General features: G+C 41.3%; 1 protein-coding gene across 1 annotated transcript; it reads left to right on the forward strand.

Annotated features, from left to right (window-relative positions):
* The first annotated feature begins 16235 nt into the window (after positions 1-16235).
* On the forward strand, positions 16236-22866 carry LOC124669206 (L-type lectin-domain containing receptor kinase IX.2-like). The gene is made up of 3 exons (XM_047205872.1): positions 16236-17043; positions 21535-21675; positions 21793-22866. The coding sequence occupies exons 1-3, from the start codon at positions 16236-16238 to the stop codon at positions 22767-22769; spliced, it is 1926 nt and encodes a 641-aa protein (XP_047061828.1). The 3' UTR covers positions 22770-22866.
* The last annotated feature ends 2278 nt before the right edge of the window (positions 22867-25144 follow it).

Genomic DNA, 25144 nt, shown 5'->3' on the forward strand with positions numbered 1-25144 from the left:
TACACGAAATCCTAGATTCAAGAACTCGACACACATTTGGTAACCAAACTCCATTGGAACCAGCATACAGCCCCAGGCCATGGAGCTCAGCCGACGAACCGATAGCAAAATGCAAGGATGTGAAGCATGTTAAGATCATGTCCATAAAAAACCTATGCTTCTATGCATAGAGCATCCTCCGTCGGCTCCATCCATGATGTGAAATGCAGCTCACAATTTCGGTAAGTAGGCCAGCCAGTACTGTTTCACTACCGGGTTGGTCTCGAAGTACTGAAAGTAGATACCCAGGCTTCCTTTAGCACATATATCTTCTCTCGGCCTTATGTTCCTGAAAAATAGCGAGACACTCTACAACATTCGTCTATCAGAGAAGGTGAGAGAGCGCACAACTAACAGTTCTATACTGATGAGGGATCACCTCGCCAATGCCTACAGATTGTAGACTTGGGTTTCGGGAAAGAGCGACGATGGAGATTCCGGGAGCGAGATTAGGCACGCGACGTACCCAGCTTCGGGTCCCCTCGGTGGAGGATCCCTACGTGCTGCTAGCAAGCAACAATGTTCCTCATATTGTAATTGTGCTCAGAACAAATCCAAGAAGGGTGATACGTCTCCAACGTATCTATAATTTCCGATGTTCCATGCTTGTTTTATGACAATACCAACATGTTTTGTTCACACTTTATATCATTTTCATGCATTTTCCGGAACTAACCTATTAACAAGATGCCACAGTGCTAGTTCCTGTTTTCTGCTGTTTTTGGTTCCAAAAAGGCTGTTCGGGCAATATTCTCGGAATTGGACGAAATCAACGCCAAACCTCCTATTTTTCCCGGAAGCGTCCAGAACACCGAAGAAGAGTCGGAGAGGGGCCAGGGGGCCACCACACCACATGGCGGCGCGGGCCAGGCCTAGGCCGCGCCGGCCTAGGGTGTGGCGCCCCCTGCGCCGCCTCTTCGCCTATAAAAGCCCTTTCGACCTAAAAACGCAGTACCAATTGACGAAACTCCAGAAAGACTCCAGGGGCGCCGCCACCGTCGCGAAACTCCAATTCGGGGGACAGAACTCTCTGTTCCGGCACCCTGCCGGACGGGGAATTGCCCCCGGAGCCATCTCCACCGCCGTCTTCACCGCCATCTTCACCGCCATCGCTGCTTCCATGATGAGGAGGGAGTAATCCACCCCCGAGGCTGAGGGCTCCGCTGTAGCTATGTGGTTCATCTCTCTCCCATGTACCTCAATACAATGATCTCATGAGCTGCTTTACATGTTTGAGATTCATATGAGTTTTGTATCACTACTATCTATGTGCTACTCTAGCAAAGTTATTAAAGTAGTTTTATTCCTCCTGCACGTGTGTAAAGGTGACGGTGTGTGCACCGTGTTAGTACTTGGTTTATGCTATGATCATGATCTCTTGTAGATTGCGAAGTTAACTATTGCTATGATAATATTGATGTGATCTATTCCTCCTACATATGCATGAAGGTGACGAGTGTGCATGCTATGTTAGTACTTGGTTTAGTCCTTTGATCTATCTTACACTATAAGGTTACTTAAACATGAGCATTATTGTGGAGCTTGTTAACTCCGGCATTGAGGGTTCGTGTAATCCTACGCAATGTGTTCATCATCCAACAAAAGTGTAGAGTATGCATTTATCTATTCTCGTTATGTGATCAATGTTGAGAGTGTCCACTAGTGAAAGTCTAATCCCTAGGCCTTGTTCCTAAATACTGCTGCGTTACTACCGCTTGTTTCATCGTTTCAACGTGTTACTACTGCTGCAATACCACCACCATCAACTACACGCCCGCAAGCTATTTTCTGGCACCGTTGCTACTGCTACTATATATTTATACCACCTGTATTTCACTATCTCTTCGCCGAACTAGTGCACCTATTTGGTGTGTTGGGGACACAAGAGACTTCTTGCTTTGTGGTTGCAGGGTTGCATGAGAGGGATATCTTTGACCTCTTCCTCCCTGAGTTCGATAAACCTTGGGTGATCCACTTAAGGGAAAACTTGCTGCTGTTCTACAAACCTTTGCTCTTGGAGGCCCAACACTGTCTACAGGAAAGGAGGGGGAAAGTAGACATCAAGCAATTTTCTGGCGCCGTTGCCGGGGAGGAAAGGTAAAAGGTACTCACACTCCGGACCTCGGCTACTAAGCTATTTTCCGGCGCCGTAAGTACTCGAAGCTATTTCCTTTAGATCCTGCAATTGCATCTTTTTGTTTCTTGTTTACACTAGTAAGGCATAATGGAAAAGAACAAAAATATGAGAGATCTTTATGAACTTTATCTTGAATTAGGACATGATGTGTTTGAAGAGAAAATTAAAAAACCCATGGAACTTTATATGCATGCTAATGGGAATGTTATTGATATAAATACTTTGAACACTATTGTTGCTAATGCTATGGAAAATTCTAAGCTTGGGGAAGCTGGTTTTGATGAGCTTGATCTTTTTAGTCCCCCAAGAATTGAGGAGAAAATTTACTTTGATGATACTTTGCCTCCTATTTATGATGATTATAATGATAGTAGTCTTTTGTTACCACCTGTTATGGAGGATGAATTTGATTATGATTACAATATGCCTCCTATATTTGATGATGAGAATAATAATGATAGCTACTTTGTTGAATTTGCTCCCACTACAACTAATAAAATTGACTATGCTTATGTTGGGAGTAGTAATAATTTTATGCATGAGACTCATGATAAGAATGCTTTATGTGATAGTTATATTGTTGAGTTTGCTCATGATGCTACTGAAAGTTATTATGAGAGAGGAAAATATGGTTGTAGAAATTTTCATGTTACTAAAATGCCTCTTTATGTGCTGAAATTTTTGAAGCTACACTTGTTTTATCTTCCTATGCTTGTTACTTTGCTCTTCATGAACTTGTTTATTTACAAGATTCCTATGCATAGGAAGCATGTTAGACTTAAATGTGTTTTGAATTTGCCTCTTGATGCTCTCTTTTGCTTCAAATACTATTTCTTGCGAGTGCATCGTTGAAACTGCTGAGCCCATCTTAATGGCTATAAAGAAAAGAACTTCTTGGGAGATAACCCATGTGTTATTTTGCTACAGTACTTTGTTTTATATTTGTGTCTTGGAAGTTGTTTACTACTGTAGCAACCTCTCCTTACCTTAGTTTTGTGTTTTGTTGTGCCAAGTAAAGCCGTTGATAGAAAAGTAAGTACTAGATTTGGATTACTGCGCAGTTCCAGATTTCTTTGCTGTCACGAATCTGGGTCCACCTCCCTGTAGGTAGCTCAGAAAATTAAGCCAATTTACGTGCATGATCCTCAGATATGTACGCAACTTTCATTCAATTTGAGCATTTTCATTTGAGCAAGTCTGGTGCCATTTTAAAATTCGTCAATACGAACTGTTCTGTTTTGACAGATTCTGCCTTTTATTTCGCATTGCCTCTTTTGCTATGTTGGATGAATTTCTTTGATCCACTAATGTCCAGTAGCATTATGCAATGTCCAGAAGTGTTAAGAATGATTGTGTCACCTCTGAATATGTTAATTTTTATTGTGCACTAACCCTCTAATGAGTTGTTTCGAGTTTGGTGTGGAGGAAGTTTTCAAGGATCAAGAGAGGAGTATGATGCAACATGATCAAGGAGAGTGAAAGCTCTAAGCTTGGGGATGCCCCGGTGGTTCACCCCTGCATATTCTAAGAAGACTCAAGCATCTAAGCTAGGGGATGCCCAAGGCATCCCCTTCTTCATCGACAACATTATCAGGTTCCTCCCCTGAAACTATATTTTTATTCCATCACATCTTATGTGCTTTTCTTGGAGCGTCTGTTTGTTTTTGTTTTTGTTTTTGTTTGAATAAATTGGATTACATCATGCTTGTGTGGGAGAGAGACACGCTCCGCTGTTGCATATGAACACATGTGTTCTTAGCTTTTAGTATTCATGGCGAAGTTTCTTCTTCGTTAAATTGTTATATGGTTGGAATTGGAAAATGATACATGTAGTAATTGCTATAAATGTCTTGGGTAATGTGATACTTGGCAATTGTTGTGCTCATGATTAAGCTCTTGCATCATATGCTTTGCACCCATTAATGAAGAAATACATAGAGCATGCTAAAATTTGGTTTGCATATTTGGTTTCTCTAGAGTCTAGATATTTTCTAGTAAGATGTTTGAACAACAAGGAAGACGATGTATAGTTTTATAATGCTTGTAATATGTCTTTTATGTGAGTTTTGCTGTACTAGTTCGTGCTTGTGTTTGCTTCAAACAACCTTGCTAGCCTAAACCTTGTATCGAGAGGGAATACTTCTCATGCATCCAAATCCTTGAGCCAAACAACACTATGCCATTTGTGTCCACCATACCTACCTACTACATGGTATTTTCCGCCATTCCAAAGTAAATTGCTTGAGTGCTACCTTTAAAATTCCATCATTCACCTTTGCAATATATAGCTCATGGGACAAATAGCTTAAAAACTATTGTGGTATTGAATATGTAATTATGCACTTTATCTCTTATTAAGTTGCTTGTTGTGCGATAACCATGTTCATCGGGGACGCCATCAACTATTCATTGTTGAATTTCATGTGAGTTGCTATGCATGTCCGTCTTGTCCGAAGTAAGAGAGATCTACCACCCTATGGTTAAGCATGCATATTGTTAGAGAAGAACATTGGGCCGCTAACTAAAGCCATGATCCATGGTGGAAGTTTCAGTTTTGGACATATATCCTCAATCTCATATGAGAAAATTATTAATTGTTGTTACATGCTTATGCATAAAAGAGGAGTCCATTATCTGTTGTCTATGTTGTCCCGGTATGGATGTCTAAGTTGAGAATAATCAATAGCGAGAAATCCAATGCGAGCTTTCTCCTTAGACCTTTGTACGAGGCGGCATAGAGGTACCCCTTTGTGACACTTGGTTAAAACATGTGCATTGTGATGATCCGGTAGTCCAAGCTAATTAGGACAAGGTGCGGGCACTATTAGTACACTATGCATGAGGCTTGCAACTTATAAGATATAATTTACATGATGCATATGCTTTATTACTACCGTTGACAAAATTGTTTCATGTTTTCAAAATAAAAGCTCTAGCACAAATATAGCAATCGATGCTTTCCTCTTTGAAGGACCATTCTTTTACTTTTATTGTTGAGTCAGTTCACCTATCTTTCTCCACCTCAAGAAGCAAACATTTGTGTGAACTCGTGCATTGATTCTTATATACTTGCTTATTGCATTTGTTATATTGCTTTGCATTGACAACTATCCATGAGATATACATGTTACAAGTTGAAAGCAACCGCTGAAACTTAATCTTCCATTGTGTTGCTTCAATGTCTCTACTATGAATTTATTGCTTTATGAGTAACTCTTATGCAAGACTTATTGATGCTTGTCTCGAAAGTACTATTCATGAAAAGTCTTTGCTATATGATTCACTTGTTTACTCATTGCATTTACATTGTTTCGAATCGCTGCATTCATCTCATATGCTTTACAATGGTATGATTAAGATTATGTTGGTAGCATGTCACCTCAGAAATTATCTTTTATCGTTTACCTACTCGAGGACGAGTAGGAACTAAGCTTAGGGATGCTGATACGTCTCCAACGTATCTATAATTTCCGATGTTCCATGCTTGTTTTATGACAATACCAACATGTTTTGTTCACACTTTATATCATTTTCATGCATTTTCCGGAACTAACCTATTAACAAGATGCGGTGCCAGCTCTCGTTTTCGCTGTTTTTGGTTCCGTAAAGGCTGTTCGGGCAATATTCTCGGAATTGGACGAAATCAACGCCAAACCTCCTATTTTTCCCGGAAGCGTCCAGAACACCGAAGAAGAGTCGGAGAGGGGCCAGGGGGCCACCACACCACATGGCGGCGTGGGCCAGGCCTAGGCCGCACCGGCCTAGGGTGTGGCGCCCCCAGGTGCCCCCCTGCGCCGCCTCTTCGCCTATAAAAGCCCTTTCGACCTAAAAACGCAGTACCAATTGACGAAACTCCAGAAAGACTCCAGGGGCGCTGCCACCGTCGCGAAACTCCAATTCGGGGGACAGAACTCTCGTTCCGGCACCCCGCCGGACGGGGAATTGCCCCCGGAGCCATCTCCACCGCCGTCTTCACCGCCATCTTCACCGCCATCGCTGCTTCCATGATGAGGAGGGAGTAATCCACCCCGAGGCTGAGGGCTCCGCTTGTAGCTATGTGGTTCATCTCTCTCCCATGTACCTCAATACAATGATCTCATGAGCTGCTTTACATGATTGAGATTCATATGAGTTTTGTATCACTACTATCTATGTGCTACTCTAGCAAAGTTATTAAAGTAGTTTTATTCCTCCCCGCACGTGTGTAAAGGTGACAGTGTGTGCACCGTGTTAGTACTTGGTTTATGCTATGATCATGATCTCTTGTAGATTGCGAAGTTAACTATTGCTATGATAATATTGATGTGATCTATTCCTCCTACATATGCATGAAGGTGACAGTGTGCATGCTATGTTAGTACTTGGTTTAGTCCTTTGATCTATCTTACACTATAAGGTTACTTAAACATGAGCATTATTGTGGAGCTTGTTAACTCCGGCATTGAGGGTTCGTGTAATCCTACGCAATGTGTTCATCATCCAACAAAAGTGTAGAGTATGCATTTATCTATTCTCGTTATGTGATCAATGTTGAGAGTGTCCACTAGTGAAAGTCTAATCCCTAGGCCTTGTTCCTAAATACTGCTGCGTTACTACTCGCTTGTTTACTCGTTTCACTGTGTTACTACTGCTGCAATACTACCACCATCAACTACACGCCAGCAAGCTATTTTCTGGCACCGTTGCTACTGCTACTATATATTTATACCACCTGTATTTCACTATCTCTTCGCCGAACTAGTGCACCTATTTGGTGTGTTGGGGACACAAGAGACTTCTTGCTTTGTGGTTGCAGGGTTGCATGAGAGGGATATCTTTGACCTCTTCCTCCCTGAGTTCGATAAACCTTGGGTGATCCACTTAAGGGAAAACTTGCTGCTGTTCTACAAACCTCTGCTCTTGGAGGCCCAACACTGTCTACAGGAAAGGAGGGGGAAAGTAGACATCAAAGGGCTACATGAAAACATGATTATAACATGGTAAAAATTCACATGCAGATCAAAATAATTTTGTTAAGACAACATGGACACTTGTGCAACTACCAAATACTAATGGAAGTAAGGTTCTAAAAAAAAGTACCATTGGAAGTCCAAACGGATGGACACATGTGATTTTATCTATATAATACCGGCAATGATAGCTAAGAGCCTAAGAGCCATGACGTAGCAAGAATAAAACGGAAGCTCCAATGGGCATAAACTGAGGATATAGCAAAATAATATTGATACTTAGAAAACATCATATAGTGAAGTAATGGAAAAAATCACTTTCTGAAACTTGATTACTTAAGACATGAAGCAAAAAAAGATGACATCATTCATGGGGAAAATATAAAACCTAGACAAAGCATATAAGAACGCTCAAGTGCAAACAAACTTATGTAATATCTTCTTAATGCACCAATGAAAACAATGAGAAGCTATGAGCAGTAGCATATGACTCAGGGGATTTTGGATATGAGTAAATACATACATGCCATGGGAGATGAATCAAGCTAATAAAAGTGGATAGAACCCTCAAAGAAATCCTTGACCAGGTTTTGAAAACCTTAAATATTTGATAAATTGGCTTAGTCAGCAAACAAAAATCATGATATATGTTGATTTAGTATATCATTAAGGTAATGAGTGAGACATATAGTAAGAGCATCAAATTTTCTAGTATCTGTTCGCATAGCTAGGTTTGTACTATATCTACTCATGCATATTATTGAAAATAAGACGCTAATAATTTTCATATCAGAATTAAGAATTCTGGTCATATAACACAGCATCCCATTTGTACCATCTGTTCATGTAGCTAGATCCATATTGTATCTACTCATGCATATCATTGAAAGGAAATGTAGTGATATCCATATCACAATTAAGGATTCTGGTCATATTAATTACAGTGCATCCCAGATGTACCATCTGTTCATCTAGGAGAAAAAGGAGTATGCCTATGCAGGGCCATATTTGTAGCTAATTTGTTCTTTCCATCCATATGGACTCGATGGGATATAACAATACTTCCATTCTTCAGTACATCTAATTGCCATAATCCAACTTTAGCATGTATTTTCGAGGAAAAAGAAATAACTAAAGAAAAGCATGTCAGGGAACATACTTGGATGATAACTGCAACAAAAAAACATTTTGAATCTCCATGAATTTCTTTTAGTTCTGAAATAACATAGAGTGAAATATGTATTGGTAACAAAATTAGAAATCAGTATAGCAGAGGTACCGTATTATTAGAATTGGGGACAACAGTCATATAACACTGCATCCCATCAGTACCATCTGTTCATGTAGCTAGATCCATATTGTATCTACTCATGCATATCATTGAAAGGAAATGCTAGTTATCTCCATATCACAATTAAGGATTCTGGTCATATTAATTACAGTGCATCCCAGATGTACCATCTGTTCATCTAGGAGAAAAAGAAGTATGCCTATGCAGGGCCATATTTGCAGCTATTTTGTTCTTTCCATCCATATAGAATCGAAGGGATAGAACAATACTTCCATTCTTCAGTACGTCTAATTGCCATAATCCAACTTTAGCCTGTATTTTCGAGGAAAAAGAAATAACTAAAGAAAAGCATGTCCAGGAGCATACTTGGATGATAACTGCAATACAAAAATCATTTTGAATCTCCATGAATTTCTTTTAGTTTTGAAATAACATAGAGTGAAATATGTATTGGTAACCAAATTAGAAATCAGTATATCAGAGGTATCGTATTGTTAATAGGTTAGTGCCGGAAAATGCATCAAAATGATATAAAGTGTATATAAAACATGTGAGTATTGTCATAAAACTAGCATGGAACATAAGAAATTATAGATACGTTTGAGACGTATCAAGCATCCCCAAGCTTAGTTCCTACTCGCCCTCGAGTAGGTAAACGATAACAAGGATAATTTCTGAAGTGACATGCTACCATCATATTCTTGATCAATACTATTGTAAAGCATATGAGATGAATGAAGTGATTCAAAGCAATGGTAAAGATAATGACTAAACAACTGAATCATATAGCAAAGACTTTTCATGAATAGTACTTTCAAGACAAGCATCAATAAGTCTTGCATAAGAGTTAACTCATAAAGCAATAAATTCTTAATAGAAGGTTTTGAAACAACACAGAGGAAGATATAAGTTTCAGCAGTTGCTTTCAACTTTAACATGTATATCTCATGGATAATTGTCAACACAAAGTAATATGATGAGTGCAAATAAGCAAGTATGTAAGAATCAATGCACACAGTTGACAAAAGTGTTTGCTTCTAAGATGGAAAGAAGTAGGTAAACTGACTCAACATAAAGTAAAAGAAAGGCCCTTCGCAGAGGGAAGCAGGGATTACTCATGTGCTAGAGCTTTTATTTTGAAAACATGGAAACAATTTTGTCAACGGTAGTAATAATTCATATGTGTTATGCATAAAACATCCTATAAGTTGCAAGCCTCATGCATCGAATACCAATAGTGCTCGCACCTTGTCCTAATTAGCTCGGATTTCCATGGATTATCATTGCATTACATATGTTTCAAAAAAGTGTCACAAAGGGGTACCTCTATGTCACGTGTACAAAGGTCCAAGGAGATAGATCGCATTTGATTTCTCGTTTTTGATAAATCTCAACTTGAGGAAATCCATACCGGGACAACATAGAAAACAGATAATGGACTCCTCTTTAATGCTTAAGCATTCAACAACAGATAATATTCTCATAAGAGATTGAGGATTAGTGTCCAAGCTGAAACTTCCACCATGATACATGGCTTTGGTTAGCGGCCCAATGTTCTTCTCTAGCAATATGCATACTCAAACCATTCAACTCATGGCAAATCACCCTTACTTCAGACAAGACGAACATGCATAGCAACTCACATGATATTCAACAAAAGAACAGTTGATGGCGTCCCCAGAAACATGGTTACCGCTCAACAAGCAACTTATAAGAAATAAGATACATAAGCGACATATTCTTTACCACAATAGTTTTTAAGCTACTTTCCCATGAGCTATATATTGCAAAGACAAGGAATGAAATTTTTAAAGGTAGCACGCAAGCAATTTACTTGGAATGGCAGAGAAATACCACATAGTAGGTAGTTATGGTAGACACAAATGGCATAAGTTTTGGCTCAAGGTTTTGGATGCACGAGAAGCATTCCCTCTCGGTACAAGGCTTTGGCTAGCAAGGTTGTTTGAAGCAAACACAAGTATGAACCGGTACAGCAAAACTTACATAAGAACATATTGCAAGCATTATAAGACTCTACACTATCTTCCTTGTTGTTCAAACACCTTTACTAGAAAATATCTAGACTTTAGAGAGACCAATCATGCAAACCAAATTTCAACAAGCTCTACAGTAATTCTCCACTAATAGGTTCAAACTACATGATGCAAGAGCTTAAACATGATCTATTTGAGAGCTCAAAACAATTGCCAAGTATCAAATTATTCAAGATAATATACCAATTACCACATGAAGCATTTTCTGTTTCCAACCAAATAGCAATAAACGAAGCGGTTTTCAACCTTCGCCATGAACATTAAAAGTAAAGCTAAGAACACCAGTGTTCATATGAAACAGCGGAGCGTGTCTTTCTCCCACACAAGGAATGCTAGGATCCAAATTTATTCAAACAAAAACAAAAATAAAAGCGTACAGACGCTCCAAGTAAAGCACATAAGATGTGACGGAATAAAAATATAGTTTCACTAGAGGTGACCTGATAAGTTGTCGATGAAGAAGGGGATGCCTTGGGCATCCCCAAGCTTAGATGCTTGAGTCTTCTTGAAATATGCAGGGATGAACCATGGGGGCATCCCCAAGCTTAGACTTTTCACTCTTCTTGATCATATTATATCATCCTCCTCTCTTGACCCTTGAAAACTTCCTTCACACCAAACTCAAAACAATCTCATTAGAGGGTTAGTGCATAATCAAAAATTCACATGTTCATAGAGGACACAATCATTCCCAACACTTCTGGACATTACCCAAAGCTACTGAAAGTTAATGGAGCAACGAAATCTACTCAACACAGTAAAAGAGGCAATGTGAAATAAAAGGCAGAATCTGTCAAAACAGAACAGTCCGTAAAGACGAATTTTTTCGAGGCACTTAACATGCTCAGATGAAGAAGCTCAAATTGAATGAAAGTTTCATACATATCTGAGGATTACTCACGAATTTTTTTCAGAATTTTTAGATTCTCGTACAGAGAGAACAGCTAAAATTCGTGACAGCTAAAAATCTGTTTCTGCACAGAAATCCAAATCTAGTATCAACTCTCTATCAAAGACTTTACTTGGCACAACAATGCAATAAAGTAAAGATACAAAGGTATTGCTACAGTAGTAACAAGCACCTTGACTCAAATATAAAACAAAAATTGCAGAAATAAAAATAATGGGTTGTCTCCCATAAGCGCTTTTCTTTAACGCCTTTCAGCTAGGCGCAGAAAGTGTAAATCAAGTAACATCAAGAGAAGAAGCATCAACATCATGATTTTCCTTAAAAACACAACTTGTCACAATAGGTATCTTAGATGCTCCATTATCTAAATTTCCCATAGTGGTACTAAGGGCTTTATCAATTTTAGGCTTATAATAGTTCTTTGGCTTTGGCACCTTAGAGACATATATGAACTTTTGCTCCTTACCCACATAAGCTTTCTCCTTAAACTTAAGAGAAGAAAAAGTTGAACCCAAGGTTCCCATAGCTTCTTCAAGTTCACCAATCCTATGGGTTTGATTATCATGGATAGCACAAGTTTCTAAGACAGCAATTCTTTCATTAATTCCTCCTAGAGATTTATCAAGTTTATCAGTGTTATCAAGTAATATTCCCAATTTAGTCTCAATACTTGGAAGATTTTTCTCTATGTCCTCCAACTTTTTCATGACATCTTCAAGAGAGATTTAAAATTTAGCTTCATTAACAGGTGGTATTCCGCTTATTCTGGTTTCCTGAATATGCATGAACATGGCTGGGTTGGATGAGAAATTTGTAGTGACCGGCTATATTTAGATACATCTACATTATAGGTATTGTATTATATAAGGAAAGTTAAAACGAAACAACAGTAAGTAGTGTTAACCCACTGGATGTCAAATAGGCCAATACAGCTTCTTAACAAAATAAATGCCTCTGTTTACCTTAAAAAGAATGGTAAAGTCTCCAATTTAAGATGAGAGTAGTCTTAACTTCATTATAATTGCCTAATTCATAGCAGGACAGATAGATTGGCAGTTAGATAATATATACTGTATCATCTAAGGAAGTTGCGAAGTACTTAAATTGAGGTGATGGAGTTACAGAAACAGCAAAATAACAAACAAAACTTGGAATTGATTTTTTAGCGGATGCATGATATGAACTCTGAACGGACTGCTCCTTAAACTGTAAACAGAAAATATTGTTTTAATCACTCAAAGCCAACACAGCCTAGGAACACGTATGCATTCCATATATGGCATCAATTAGTTTTTCGTAGCTTAAGTTGTTCCATAACACCTGCCATAGCACTACACGCTGCATTCCAGGTCTAGTATAGGTTCACCAAAAAAAAAGCTCCTTTTGCTGTTCACTTAAATCAACTCGAAAAATGAGAATGACTTACATGCTCAATAGTTAGAAATTATTAAAACAAGTTCAGACTATTCAGAGTTGACTTGAAATTTATGTATAATCTCTGAAAAGTAGTCAGCAAATATGGAAGCTTGTAAATGGTATTCTCATAAAGATCTAACGGACTAATACTCACGACAACCTTTGGGTACATATGGGGAAAGTGCATCTTCTTTATTTGAATTATGTGTATCAAGGCTAAAAGAAGGTGAGGTCTTTATCTCAGAAACTAGCCCGCGTGCTACTGATATCTTTTCTTCAGAAGTACTCGGTAGGCAAGCAAGTAGGTTTAATAGTTGATGTTGGGAGCTTTTCAAGGAACAGACTTGGTGAAACTTGGATGGAGTAAAAAAAACATTATCACCTATGTAGCATGTAGTGCTATACTTTCGAGTTGAGCAGCAGAACAAATTAACACGGGAGCAGAAAATGAGATCAAATTCTTACAAACTACTCCCTTAACTGCAATACTCCAATCGTCCTACAGAGCACTTAACACGTTTGCATGACTTTATTTAGGGAGCAGAGCTACTTAACACAGGAATACTACATTTAAGTATACTTCATAAATAAGCGGTGGCACACCACTCCTTTGATGTAGCTGTATGAGCTGAAGAACAAAAGAGCATTCCTATTGTCACCGTCCGGGTGGTGGCTAGGGGAGCATTAGCAAAACAATCTCAAGAAATCTGAAAAAAAAGTATTACTATTATAGTCTGGAACTTGCTACTAAAACAGTTAAGAATATCAATCTTATTAGATGCAAGTTTGATTAGTTTTTAGACAGGAATCTGCTACTTTTAACACCTATGAATGACTGGAGTAATTGACTGAATCTTCAAGAGACAGTCACATAAAGAAAGTTGAAGTGCTGAAAGGATTTAAGTTCCCTTCGGAATAATTGGATCTAAAAGTTCAGCTCAAAAATCACATTCAGTACAAAACTTCTGGGAGTGTGACAATGTGTTATGATATGGTTCTGGCCAGATTTCAGTATCTCCCTGCTACTGGACGAAAAACTTGCAAGACATATGATGTATCTAACTCACAGTATATATGAAAAACGTATTTTCTGTAAAATCCAATATATTAGGTTGAACTACCTATTTTCTTCTACAACCTAGTACCTAAGTGGCAACACTAAAACATGTACTGTAAAAGGCTATTAATCATCTAACAAAGATTTATTGGAAATCCAGTGCACGTAACCTGTAGGAAACCAAACCAATAGAACAAAAAGAAACGGAGCAACAACATAACAAAGTACCAGAGAGAAGCTGAGTATGTCAAGAACAGAGGAAGACGTCATGGAGAGTGGCGGCCAGATCAGATGGTGGTGGGATCCCTGTTGCATCCACCCTCCTCTTACCCTCGATCACCGTCCTTCCTACCGAGGCAGGCATCTGCGCGGCACGCCCTCCTCTCCCTCCCAAGGCGGTTGGCGGCGTAGGGGAGAAGTAGCTCATGTCCCTCCTCCGGAGTCGGCTGGCGACATGGAGAAGGAGCTGGACGCCCTCCCCTCCCTCCCGGGGCGGACGGTGGCGCGGAGGAGCTGGACGCCCTCCTCTCCCTCCCGAGGAAGTGCCTGAATCAAGGGAGTCTAGACGCCTGAAATCGCCAAATCGAATTTAAAATCAGGGATTTGGGGAAGGGGAGGAAACCTGGGGAGAGAGGTGGGAAGTCCACCACGCCTTGCGCCTCAACGTGCTCCAACAAATTTGGGGGAGAAGCATGGAACCCTATGCAGGGCACCGGCCTGGGCAGTGCAGCAACCGACAAGCGAGGGAAGGGGATCGACGGAGGGGCGGAGAGAATTGGAGAAGACTCAGGAATTCAACGTGTCATGTGCACACCAGGCCACCACATGACCAGCGGCCCCACCACCCAGAACAACGGAAAGAGCACTGCGGCAGAACAACCGGAAAATGCTACACGCACCCAACATACAAAAGAGAACCACTGCTATGTGAGGAAGAAAACATGCACAATGGTAACTTAAACTGCAACGCTCCACCAAAATTGCACACGAAACATAAACAGCAGAAATGAACCACAATAGTTAACACGTGTCAGCATGTCAAGAGCAGTCAAAATAGGCCCAAAACTCCCCCAAAAAGAAGTTGGTTGCCCTTTAATATAGTAGTTAAGTTATCAACAAAAACCTCGAAAAACAACAAATGATCCCACTTATGTTGCTGTATGTTTTTTTTTTTAAAACACGCTGCCGGATTTCAAAAAACCTGAACACTTTTTTGTAAAAATACATAAAGTTGTTCTATACCTACCTATAAACTTTAATAAATAAATGTGTTAATTTTAAGGGGAAAGGGACAAAATGTTAATAAGTAATATATGTAATATTTGATATACCATTTTCTAATTTTACACATATGTAGTAAGTGGCATCCTTATATATATGTGATGCTATTCAAAACTTTTTAAAACTACTGAAATATAATTTTATGGTTTTTTACTTAAGCAATATCCAATAGGCCATGAGCCAAACAACCGAACTTAAGAAGCCCTATCTTCTAACATTAATCTCTCGCATTCCCATTTAGCAACGTGAGACTAAACTTTGTGCAAATGTTAGAACTTCAGGAATTCAATAGTTAGTCTTGTACACATATGGGCCTCATTTTTTCGATAAAGGGAATATATTAATATCATAAGATACCAATTACATCCAGCCTCTGCAACAACGCAACACCCTAATGGCAGTACGGATGCACACAGCTAAAAAAATAAAAGAAAACTAAGAAACAAAAGCCCCGCTACGCTACTCCCTCTATCCATATTTATATGATGTCCTTGTTTTTCGTGCTCCAACTTTAACCATTAATTTGAACAATAAAGTATAAAATATTTTATGTCATAAGAAACTTTATTTGGATATGAATTCAACAATATAACTTTTATAGCATGGAACCAAAGTTTTGTTGATCAAATTACTGGCCAAAGTTGAATCTTAAAATACATGTCCGCCAACTAATTGTGGATGGAGAGATCATACATTTGTGGTTGTTGCACGACAATCTAGATGCGTACCGAAAGTTACTTTGTTATGACATGATATACTTACTTTGTTCGTTTCAAATTTGTAAAGTTTGGTCAAATATATGTTGGAAAGATATCAACATGTATCATTATCATCATAAAATATATGTTCATATTACATATATTTGATATTGCCAATGTTGATTTTTCCACATATTTGGTTTTTACAAGGTTTGATATTGTCTCAACCCAGGATTCAAGGTGATTAAAAGCGGAGGAATAAAGTGGCCGCAATGTTGTCAGTCATGAATCATGATACTCCCTCTACGATTCACAAATGCGTGGGTGTGTGGCTAGAGAGCTTGTAACCAATAAATACTTGTTCAATCCTGCCTTCTCCTGCATAAGCAAGCTAGTAAGCTCCATGGCGTATTCAAGGTGCCATCAAGTACCGACGTACCTCAGCTGCTACCTGTTCCTTGCCACCTACACGGCTCTCCGCGCCGCCGCGCTATCCTTTGACTACGACTTCACCATCCCTCGGGACCGCCAACAGCTCAAACTCATCAACGCCTCCTACGCCGGCAGCGACCGGATCATCCTCACCGACGACGCCTCTAACCTCACCGGCCGCGCCGCTCACCCGCAGCCCGTGCGCCTGTGGGACGACCGCACCGGCAAGAGGGCCAGCTTCACCACCACCTTCCACTTCGCCATCCATGGCAGCAGCAACGTCTCACGGGGGGACGGCATGACCTTCTTCATCGGACCGTTCCCGGCGACGATCCCACCGCCGAGCTCCGACGGTGGCCTCCTCGGGCTCTTCAGCAACCCCAACACCACCGGCGACGCCGACTCCCTACGGCCGCCTCACACCCTCGCCGTGGAGTTCGACACGCGCTGGAACGACGGCTGGGACCCCAAAGATGGCAAGGGCGACCACATCGGCATCGACCTGAACGGCATCAGGTCTAACCGGACCAGAAACCTGCCACCGTTGAGCCTCTACGGCGCCTTGTGGGCGAACATCACTTACGACGGTGAGTCGAAGGTGGTGAAGGTGATGCTGCGAACCGGCGAGGCAGAATCGGCAGTTACATACGAACTCAGTGCGACGATGGATCTCAAGGACGACGCTGGTCTGGTGCAGGACGCGGCCGTCGGGTTCTCGGCTGCCACCGGGCTCCTCAGCGAGTCGCATCAGCTGCTCGCTTGGTCCTTCCACTCAACAGGTAACTACTACTCCCTCCTTTGCATAATTATCATCTTTGTATTAGTTTAAATAAATTTAAACAACAATCACGATTTTTTTTACTAAACAGTAGGAGTACATGTATAAATTTTTAGATAAATGACACAAAGTATCCGGCTTTAAATTAAATAAAGGCCCAACGGCCGAGACACTAGTAACAAGCTTGCTGAGTTACGAGCTTATGTTTTACGGCACCACACATTTCACAAAAAAGACTAACAGGTCGATCGGGAGTTTACTATGCACCAAAACGAGACTCTAGCTCTGCCATGAAATCCTAGAAGCAGCTGGATGCGATTATGGGTAGCAGAAGATATATATATATCCGAGCTGTTGGGCAAATGCTGGAAAGTATGCAAATCTTACTACTCGGTAAACCAACACTCGACAAACAAAAAAAAACAAAAAAAATTCAAAAAACTAAAATTTTACGGAGTCTTACACTCTGCAAAACAAACAAATAATCGGCAAACCAGAAGCTTTGCCGAGTATTTCCCGCAAGATACTTGTTTGACCAAACTGTTAATTCAACTAAAGTAAATTCAAAAAATGCATGGTGTCCTTTTATGTTACCTAGTTTCTAGGAAAAAAAATAATAAATTTGCAATATGCTAATTTGAAAAAAAAACTTAAAAAAATGGTATCATGTATAAGTTAACTTGTCTTTCCACTTATATGATCATGTTGGTGGCTCAATCCATGTCACACTTCATCATAATTTGCCCAACATCGATACATAGCTTCACATTGGCATGATAAAGCACAGAACTAACTCGATTTTTCATTTTTTTTTGTCACAATAATTTGATTTTTCATTTTATTAGTGCAAAATTAAAATTTTCTATGAAAGAAGTGCAAAAAGTCTATTGCAAAATTGCATCGTGATAATTTTCTAAAAATTATAACTAGTGGGATGGCCAATCCCAAGATATGGAAATTTTCTTCGCCTTGTAGCTAAGTCCATTTTATTTTTGAGTTCCAGATGATATTTGAAAAGTTGGCCAAATATGAACCATGGCTATCATACGGTTTGGTTAAAAAAATGGCAAAAATCATTTTAAGGTGACCTGGACGAGTCATATGCGGTATCCAAAAGGCAATTTCAAAAATTCGAACCACTACGAGGAATGCTCATGTCGGCCGTTTTGAACCAAATTTGAACGCAGTCAAAGGAAATTCAAAAAATAAAAAACACGTCATGGAGTCCTTGTATGTTATTTAGTTCCCATGAAAATACTAAACTTGCAATACGCTAAGTTGGAATAAAAAAAAACTTCACAAAAATGCTATCATGCATGAGTTAACTTGGATTTCTACCTAGATGATCATGTTGATGGACAAATCTATGTCATACACTCATACTTAATTATAATTTGAGCTTCATATTGGCATCATAAACAACATTGTCAACTAGTGTTTTCAACCTTTTGTCACAATAGTTAGATTTTCCATTTTATTAGCGCCAAATAACTCTTTTGTGAATGACGTACAAAATTTCCATGGAAAATCGCACCACTGCAATTGTCAGAAAAAACTATAAAAGGTGGGATGGCCAATTCCGAGAGATAACCATTTGCTTCAGCCTGTAGCTTAAACTTGGCATACTTTCTTAAAATTTGGATAGAGTCCTTCAAATTGTGGAAAGTAGGTAGAAAGGTTGGAATTGTACACATAAGGGCATGTACAATGGTAGAGAAGGCATGCCTTCCCTTACCCCTCCACATCAGCTAGAGAAGGCATTAGACATACAATGCATTATCTCTTACAGCCATCTCTAGCAATTAATATGAATAATTAAATTTTGGTAGGAAATTTGTTGCTAAGGGAAGACATATGTGATACAATGGAGAAAATAGTCTTCCCTTATTTTCGAAGAGATGATCCCTTAGCTAAGGGAAGACAGCCATCTCTCTCTTCATTCTCTCTCCTCCAACTAAGCAAAAATCTGACGTGGCATCTCTAAGGGAAGGCTGACATCACCCCATTGTACGTGCCCTAATGTGGTCTACTTTGAGTGAGAATAGGAATGGTGCCCATTTTGGACGATATTCTTGGTAGGTGATTCACAAAAATACCATTTTAACCATTTTTTGAGATTAAAAAAAGGAAAACAATTTTTGTGTGCAAAATTACTGGAAAGTCTCTTTGGCAACATTGTTTTTCATGCCAAGAGACACCTTTGTACATCTTCGGCACTTGAGAACCAATCGAGCAAATGGAACTCATGCAACATGCATGGCAGTTATCTACACACCAAGATTTTCTATTTAAGAGAACCAACCTGAGGTTGGGTGGTTAGGAGGATGGTTGTATCCCCAGCCCACCAGAGTTCAAACTCCAGGTTTGACATCTGTGTGTCTCATAAAGGCGAAATATTAATTCAGTGGGAGGCGACGTTCCCGTCGACAGCGAGGCGCCTGTGGTGACTTCGTCAATTTCAAGATCCAATCCGCCGGCTCAGTCTTCCGGAGGTGCTCATAGGGGTAGGGTGTGCGTGTGTGCGTTCATAGGGGTGAGTGTATGCGCGTGTATGTGAGCGTCTGCGTTTGTACTGTGTTTCTAAAAAAAAAAAGATTTTCTATTTAAAGTACCCTCTAAAGTTTAGTGGTTTGCCTTTTTACTTATTTGGAAAGCAATCAAATCCTATCTCACTACTAGGCAAAGATCTTACAAAACCACACCAAAGCGCTAGACTGTATCTATCGATATGATGCGGCGCATTCTCATGTCTAGCCTCTCGATGATCGCACCATTATCGATATTAATTATCCCTATGTCGGGAGAATGAAAACAAAAGGTTTCTTCTCAGAAAATGATATATGGTGTACGTAGTTCCATTCTGGTCCATGCCAGAACGCAGGTCCCTGCCACGTTGCATACTAACATCATGTCATCATGTGCACCGGCCCCGATCACTCTCACCTTCGTACGTACGGTTCATCGTCTTCACCCTCGATTAATGGTGAGTCCACATCGCTCGAATGTCGAATCGAATATAGATATGCTTCATATAGACCTTACCTAGAGCTGAGAGTGAGAGGGCAGTATTGAAATGTATGTCAGCATGTTCTTATTTAAATGTACTTCAGGTGATATAAAATTTCCAGAAAAAAAACAGGTTTCACCGAGACAATAAAGGCTTCGGGAAAGTAAAAAATTGTAAAATTGGATCATGTATTCATGGCGAACAAAGTCAGCTTACAAAAAGAGATGAAAACCCAAATGCTATCTAGACGTGGGGTCGCAATGGCACACCCTAACGACCAGAGTTCGATCCCTGTCAGGGACGAATTACTGGAATTGTCACGCCAAGTCTTGTTTCTACTATATCAATAGTGTTTCTAGTTCCTCCTAGACACCGTTTCATTTTTTCTTTTCCAAATGCTATCCACATAAGATATGCCTTACGACAACATCTCCAAAATTCACAAAAATCCTATAAGCGTGAACCATTTCACCAGCTAGGCCACATACGAGATGACAAAGTGTGCAACACTCCAAGACAATGATTTCAAGAAGGATGCGCCGCTTGCACCCTGATGTTAGCTGGACTAATCATCATCGGGCTAGAGGATATCACCCCGAAGGAGATATTCGATCCAACACCTTCGACAAGGCAGCACCCAACCGATGACATTGCACATTAAAGCCTCAATCCATCCCACGGGAACTCTCCGGGGCCATTCCTCACACATCCTGCTGATGAGGCCACTCACGAAGCCTGCTCCCCGGCCCTCCCAAACAACCGCTGCGCCGCCACTATGACCACGTGCTCGCTAACTTAAATCTGCCACTTGAGTTTCTGATGTCATCTGCATGCCGGTACACATGCCAGTCGGCCGCATCCTTCACCTGTAAGATGAGTGGAATTTTTCTCAAAAAAATTGGCGTAAAGGTATATATTTGAATAAAGACACAAATGCCAAGGTTTAATCGCATCGCCACACACACCCCACCACCACCATATTTATGTAAGGAACTAAGGATAATTAAAACCATGCTTACAAGGGTTCTACACCCTCTGAAAAACTGCATCCCTATAACTTATTACGGGACAAAGTTTATGCGTACAAATATTGGTCACAGAATATGATATTATGCATCATATATGAATATTAATTTTATTTACAGTGTTTGTATATTATCAGGAAATATATGTGCAAACACTAGATGTTTTTATTCATGCATATTTCAAAGAATTAATTACATAAGCAATTTCCCCATTACAGAAACTAGCATGGGAGATACTCCTTCAAGTGCTCTGGGTCTGGGATATGATCATTTGGGGAGTTATATTAACCCAAAAAAAACAAGAAAATAGAATTCAAGTTAGGACGAAAAAATAGGCAGTAAAATTCAAAGCATAAATAAACTATTTTAAACTGGAATATGTAGGATATTTTCAAGGATTTTTTAAATAGCTTAGCTATTTAACACTACGTGTATTAATTAATTGCTACTTTGCTGGCAGATCCATCTCATGCTGAGACAAAAATGTGGGTGATATTCCTATCTGTCGCTGCAATTTTGTTAGCCGGTTTAGTCGGTACTCTTGTCTATATTACTGTTATGCATAGACGAAGACGGTGCTTGGATCAAAAGGTTTTGCCAGGTAAATAATACTTATCGCGGATACAATTTAGTTACTCAGTTAAACAAAAAATATTACTTGATCAAATCCCTCTACTGAATTAATCATGTTACTCGATCTCCTGGAAAAAATTCAAAGTTACAAGGAAATTCTCGTACTCCGAGCTGGTAGCCGCGACCGATAACTTCTCCATGGATCGGAAGGTCGGCAATGGCTGCTTCGGCGACGTGTACAGAGGTGGGCTGCCGGACCTGGGAGAGGTGGCGGTGAAGATGATGCGGCAGCCCACGTCGAACAGGAACCGGAAGAACCGGGTGCGGGAGAGGCAGGAGATCGAGAGGAACCGGAAGAACTACGTGCACGAGATCGAGACCCTGTGCCAGCTCCGCCACAAGAACCTGCTCAGGCTCATCGGCTGGTGCGACGACGGCGGCAGGCTGCTGCTCGTGTACGAGCTCCAGCCCAACGGCAGCGTCAGCGACCACCTCCACGGCGGCAAGACGCCGCTGACGTGGCCCCAGAGGTACGGTATCCTCCTCGGCATCGCCTCCGCCGTCGAGTACCTCCACACCGGCGCCTACGACTCAGCCACGCGCTACGTGCTGCACCGCGACATCAAGCCCAGCAACGTGATGCTCGGCGAGGGCTTCCAGGCCAAGCTCGGCGACTTCGGGCTCGTGCGCCAGGTCACCCGCCACGGAGGCGGCGGCGGAACGCCTCGGACCACCGTGATCGGGAGCATGGACTACATGGACCCCAAGTACATGGAGACCGGCGCCCTGAACCCGGCCTCCGACATATACAGCTTCGGGGTGCTGCTGCTGGAGGTGGTCACCGGAGCAAAGCCTTCGGTGCCACGGGGAACTCTGCCGGGGTGCGGAGACCAGAACAGCCTCGTCGGCGCCGTCAGGGAGTGTCACGGCAGGAACGCGATCCTTGGGATGGCGGATGAACGGCTGAGAGAGGAGTTCGAGCAGTGGCAATGGCAGATAGAGCGTGTCATGGTCACCGGGCTCATGTGTGTCCGGCCGGAGCGTGAGGATCGGCCGTCTATCAAAGATATCATCAGCCTGCTGTCCAAGCTCGAGCCATTACCCACGCCCACTACTACCTGAGTTTCATCTTGAATATAGTGAGGCTCGAGATTTTCTTCCATGTCTCGTGCTTTGATAGTGGACTCAAATAGTTAACACGCATACCAAAGGTAGGGTTCGTGTGTTATGCACTAGTGGAAAACAGGGCTTCCGTGGGAGCCTTTTGTCGCGGGCGCGCCTGCACCCGCGACAAATGGCCTGGCCACGTCGCCCCGAAACCATGTGGAGCGCGCGGAGGCTTTTGTCGCGGCCTGTTGTCGCGGGCCGTATTAGGACCCGCGACAAAAGGGGTAGGAGCGACGTGGCCACCCCTTTGTCGCGGGTCGTAATACGGCCCGCGACAAAATGTCCCCGCCCTATATATAGAAGCAGCCAGCCACCCCCCACCTCATTTTTTCCTTGGTGGTGAAGGTGGAGGTGTATGCTAGCTCATTTTTTCTACATGTGCACAAGAGGTGTTTGATGGAATGCTTGTGAGAGGGATGCCACTTGGTTTATTTGATAAGATTTCTCCTCTTTTTGATCCAAAAAGGTTAGCAACTATTTTCTTGACTATATATATATGCATAGTCCGTACAATACTAATTTTAGCAAGGTGATTGCATCTGATACATATATAATTGTGCTTATGATGCAGATGAGTCATCCATGGATGTACGGTAACCGATGTGCTCCCGCTTTCGGAGAGGGCGTGAATTCTTTCTTGCTTGTGGCCGAGGCCAACAAGTCGAAGCAAGGTTTTATGTGCTGTCCATGTCTAAAATGTAAGAACGAGAAGGATTACTCTTGCTCAAGAGATATTAAGAGCCACCTGCTTCGGTTTGGGTTCATGTCCAGTTATAATGTTTGGACCAAGCACGGAGAAGAAGGGGTTATGATGGAAGACGGCGATGAGGAAGAAGATAATGATGAGAAGTATTATCGATCTATGTTCTCTGAATGCTTTGATACCGCAATGGACGACAATGAAGAAGAAGGAGGTGAAGAACAGGCATCAGATGATCCTGTTGATGATGATCTTCGTCGGGCCATTTCTGATGCAAGAAGAGACTGTGACACGGATAAGGAGAGGTTGCAGTTCGACAAGATGTTAGAGGACCACCACAAATTGTTGTACCCAGGTTGTGAAGATGGGCATAGAAAGCTGGGTAGCATATTGGAATTGCTGAAATGGAAGGCAGAGGTCGGTGTGACTGACTCGGGATTTGAGAAATTGATGATAATATTAAAGAAGCTGTTTCCAAGAAATAATGAATTGCCCGTCAGTACATATGAAGCAAAGAAGCTTGTCTGCCCTCTAGGATTAGATGTGCAGAAGATACATGCATGCATTAATGATCTGTATCCTCTACCGCGGTGAGAAGTACGAGAATTTGAATAAATGCCCGATATGTGGTGCATTGCGGTATAAGATCAGAAAAGATGACCCTGGTGATGTTGAGGGCGAGCCACCCAGGAAGAGGGTTCCTGCGAAGGTGATGTGGTATGCTCCAATAATACCACGGTTGAAACGTTTGTTCAGAAACAAAGAGCATGCCAAGTTGTTGCGATGGCACATGGAAGAACGTAAGAAAGACGCGATGTTGAGGCACCCCGCTGATGGTCGGCAGTGGAGAAACATCGGGAGAGAGTTTCCGGATTTTGCAGTGTGAGGCAAGGAACTTATACTTTGGTCTAAGTACGAGATGGCATGAATCCTTTTGGGGAGCAGAGCTGAGTCACAGCACCTGGCCCGTGACTCTATGTATCTACAACCTTCCTCCTTGGTTGTGCATGAAGCGGAAGTTCATTATGATGCCGAGTGCTTATCCAAGGCCCAAAGCAACCGGGCAACGACATTGATGTGTACCTAAGGCCATTAGTCGATGAACTTTTGGAGTTGTGGGCCAAACCAGGTGTACGTGTGTGGGATGAGCACACGGAGCAAGAATTTGACCTACGAGCGTTGCTATTCGTAACCATCAATGATTGGCCTGCTCTCAGTAACATTTCAGGACAGACGAACAAAGGATACAATGCATGCACACACTGTTTAGATGAGACTGAAAGTAAATATTTGGGAAAAAGCAGAAAAGTTGTGTACCCGTTCAATCGTCGTTTCCTTCCGCGCAAGCATCCCTTAAGGAAAAAGGCAAGCATTTCGATGGCGAGGCAGACCGCCGTCCGAAGCCTGTCCCCGTAGTGGTGCTGATATATTTGACATGGTCAAGGATTTAAATGTTATCTTTGGAAAGGGTCCGAGGCGGTCGACCTGTTCCGAAAGACGATGACGGACACGCGCCCATGTGGAAGAAGAAATCTATTTTCTGGGAGCTAGAATATTGGAAAGTCCTGGAAGTCCGCTCTGCAATCGACGTGATGCACCTGACCAAGAATCTTTGTGTGAATATTCTAGG

The sequence above is a fragment of the Lolium rigidum genome, chromosome 7, assembly GCF_022539505.1.
Source record: "Lolium rigidum isolate FL_2022 chromosome 7, APGP_CSIRO_Lrig_0.1, whole genome shotgun sequence".
NCBI classification, from domain to species: domain Eukaryota; kingdom Viridiplantae; phylum Streptophyta; class Magnoliopsida; order Poales; family Poaceae; genus Lolium; species Lolium rigidum.

Excerpts from the sequence above, each read along its gene's own strand:
- LOC124669206 (XM_047205872.1), top strand. The coding sequence starts at position 16,236 with ATGGCGTATTCAAGGTGCCATCAAGTACCGACGTACCTCAGCTGCTAC. Across the intron at positions 17,044-21,534 it reads TTGGTCCTTCCACTCAACAG|ATCCATCTCATGCTGAGACA; the intron begins GTAACTACTACT and ends CTTTGCTGGCAG. Across the intron at positions 21,676-21,792 it reads GGATCAAAAGGTTTTGCCAG|TTACAAGGAAATTCTCGTAC; the intron begins GTAAATAATACT and ends AAAAATTCAAAG.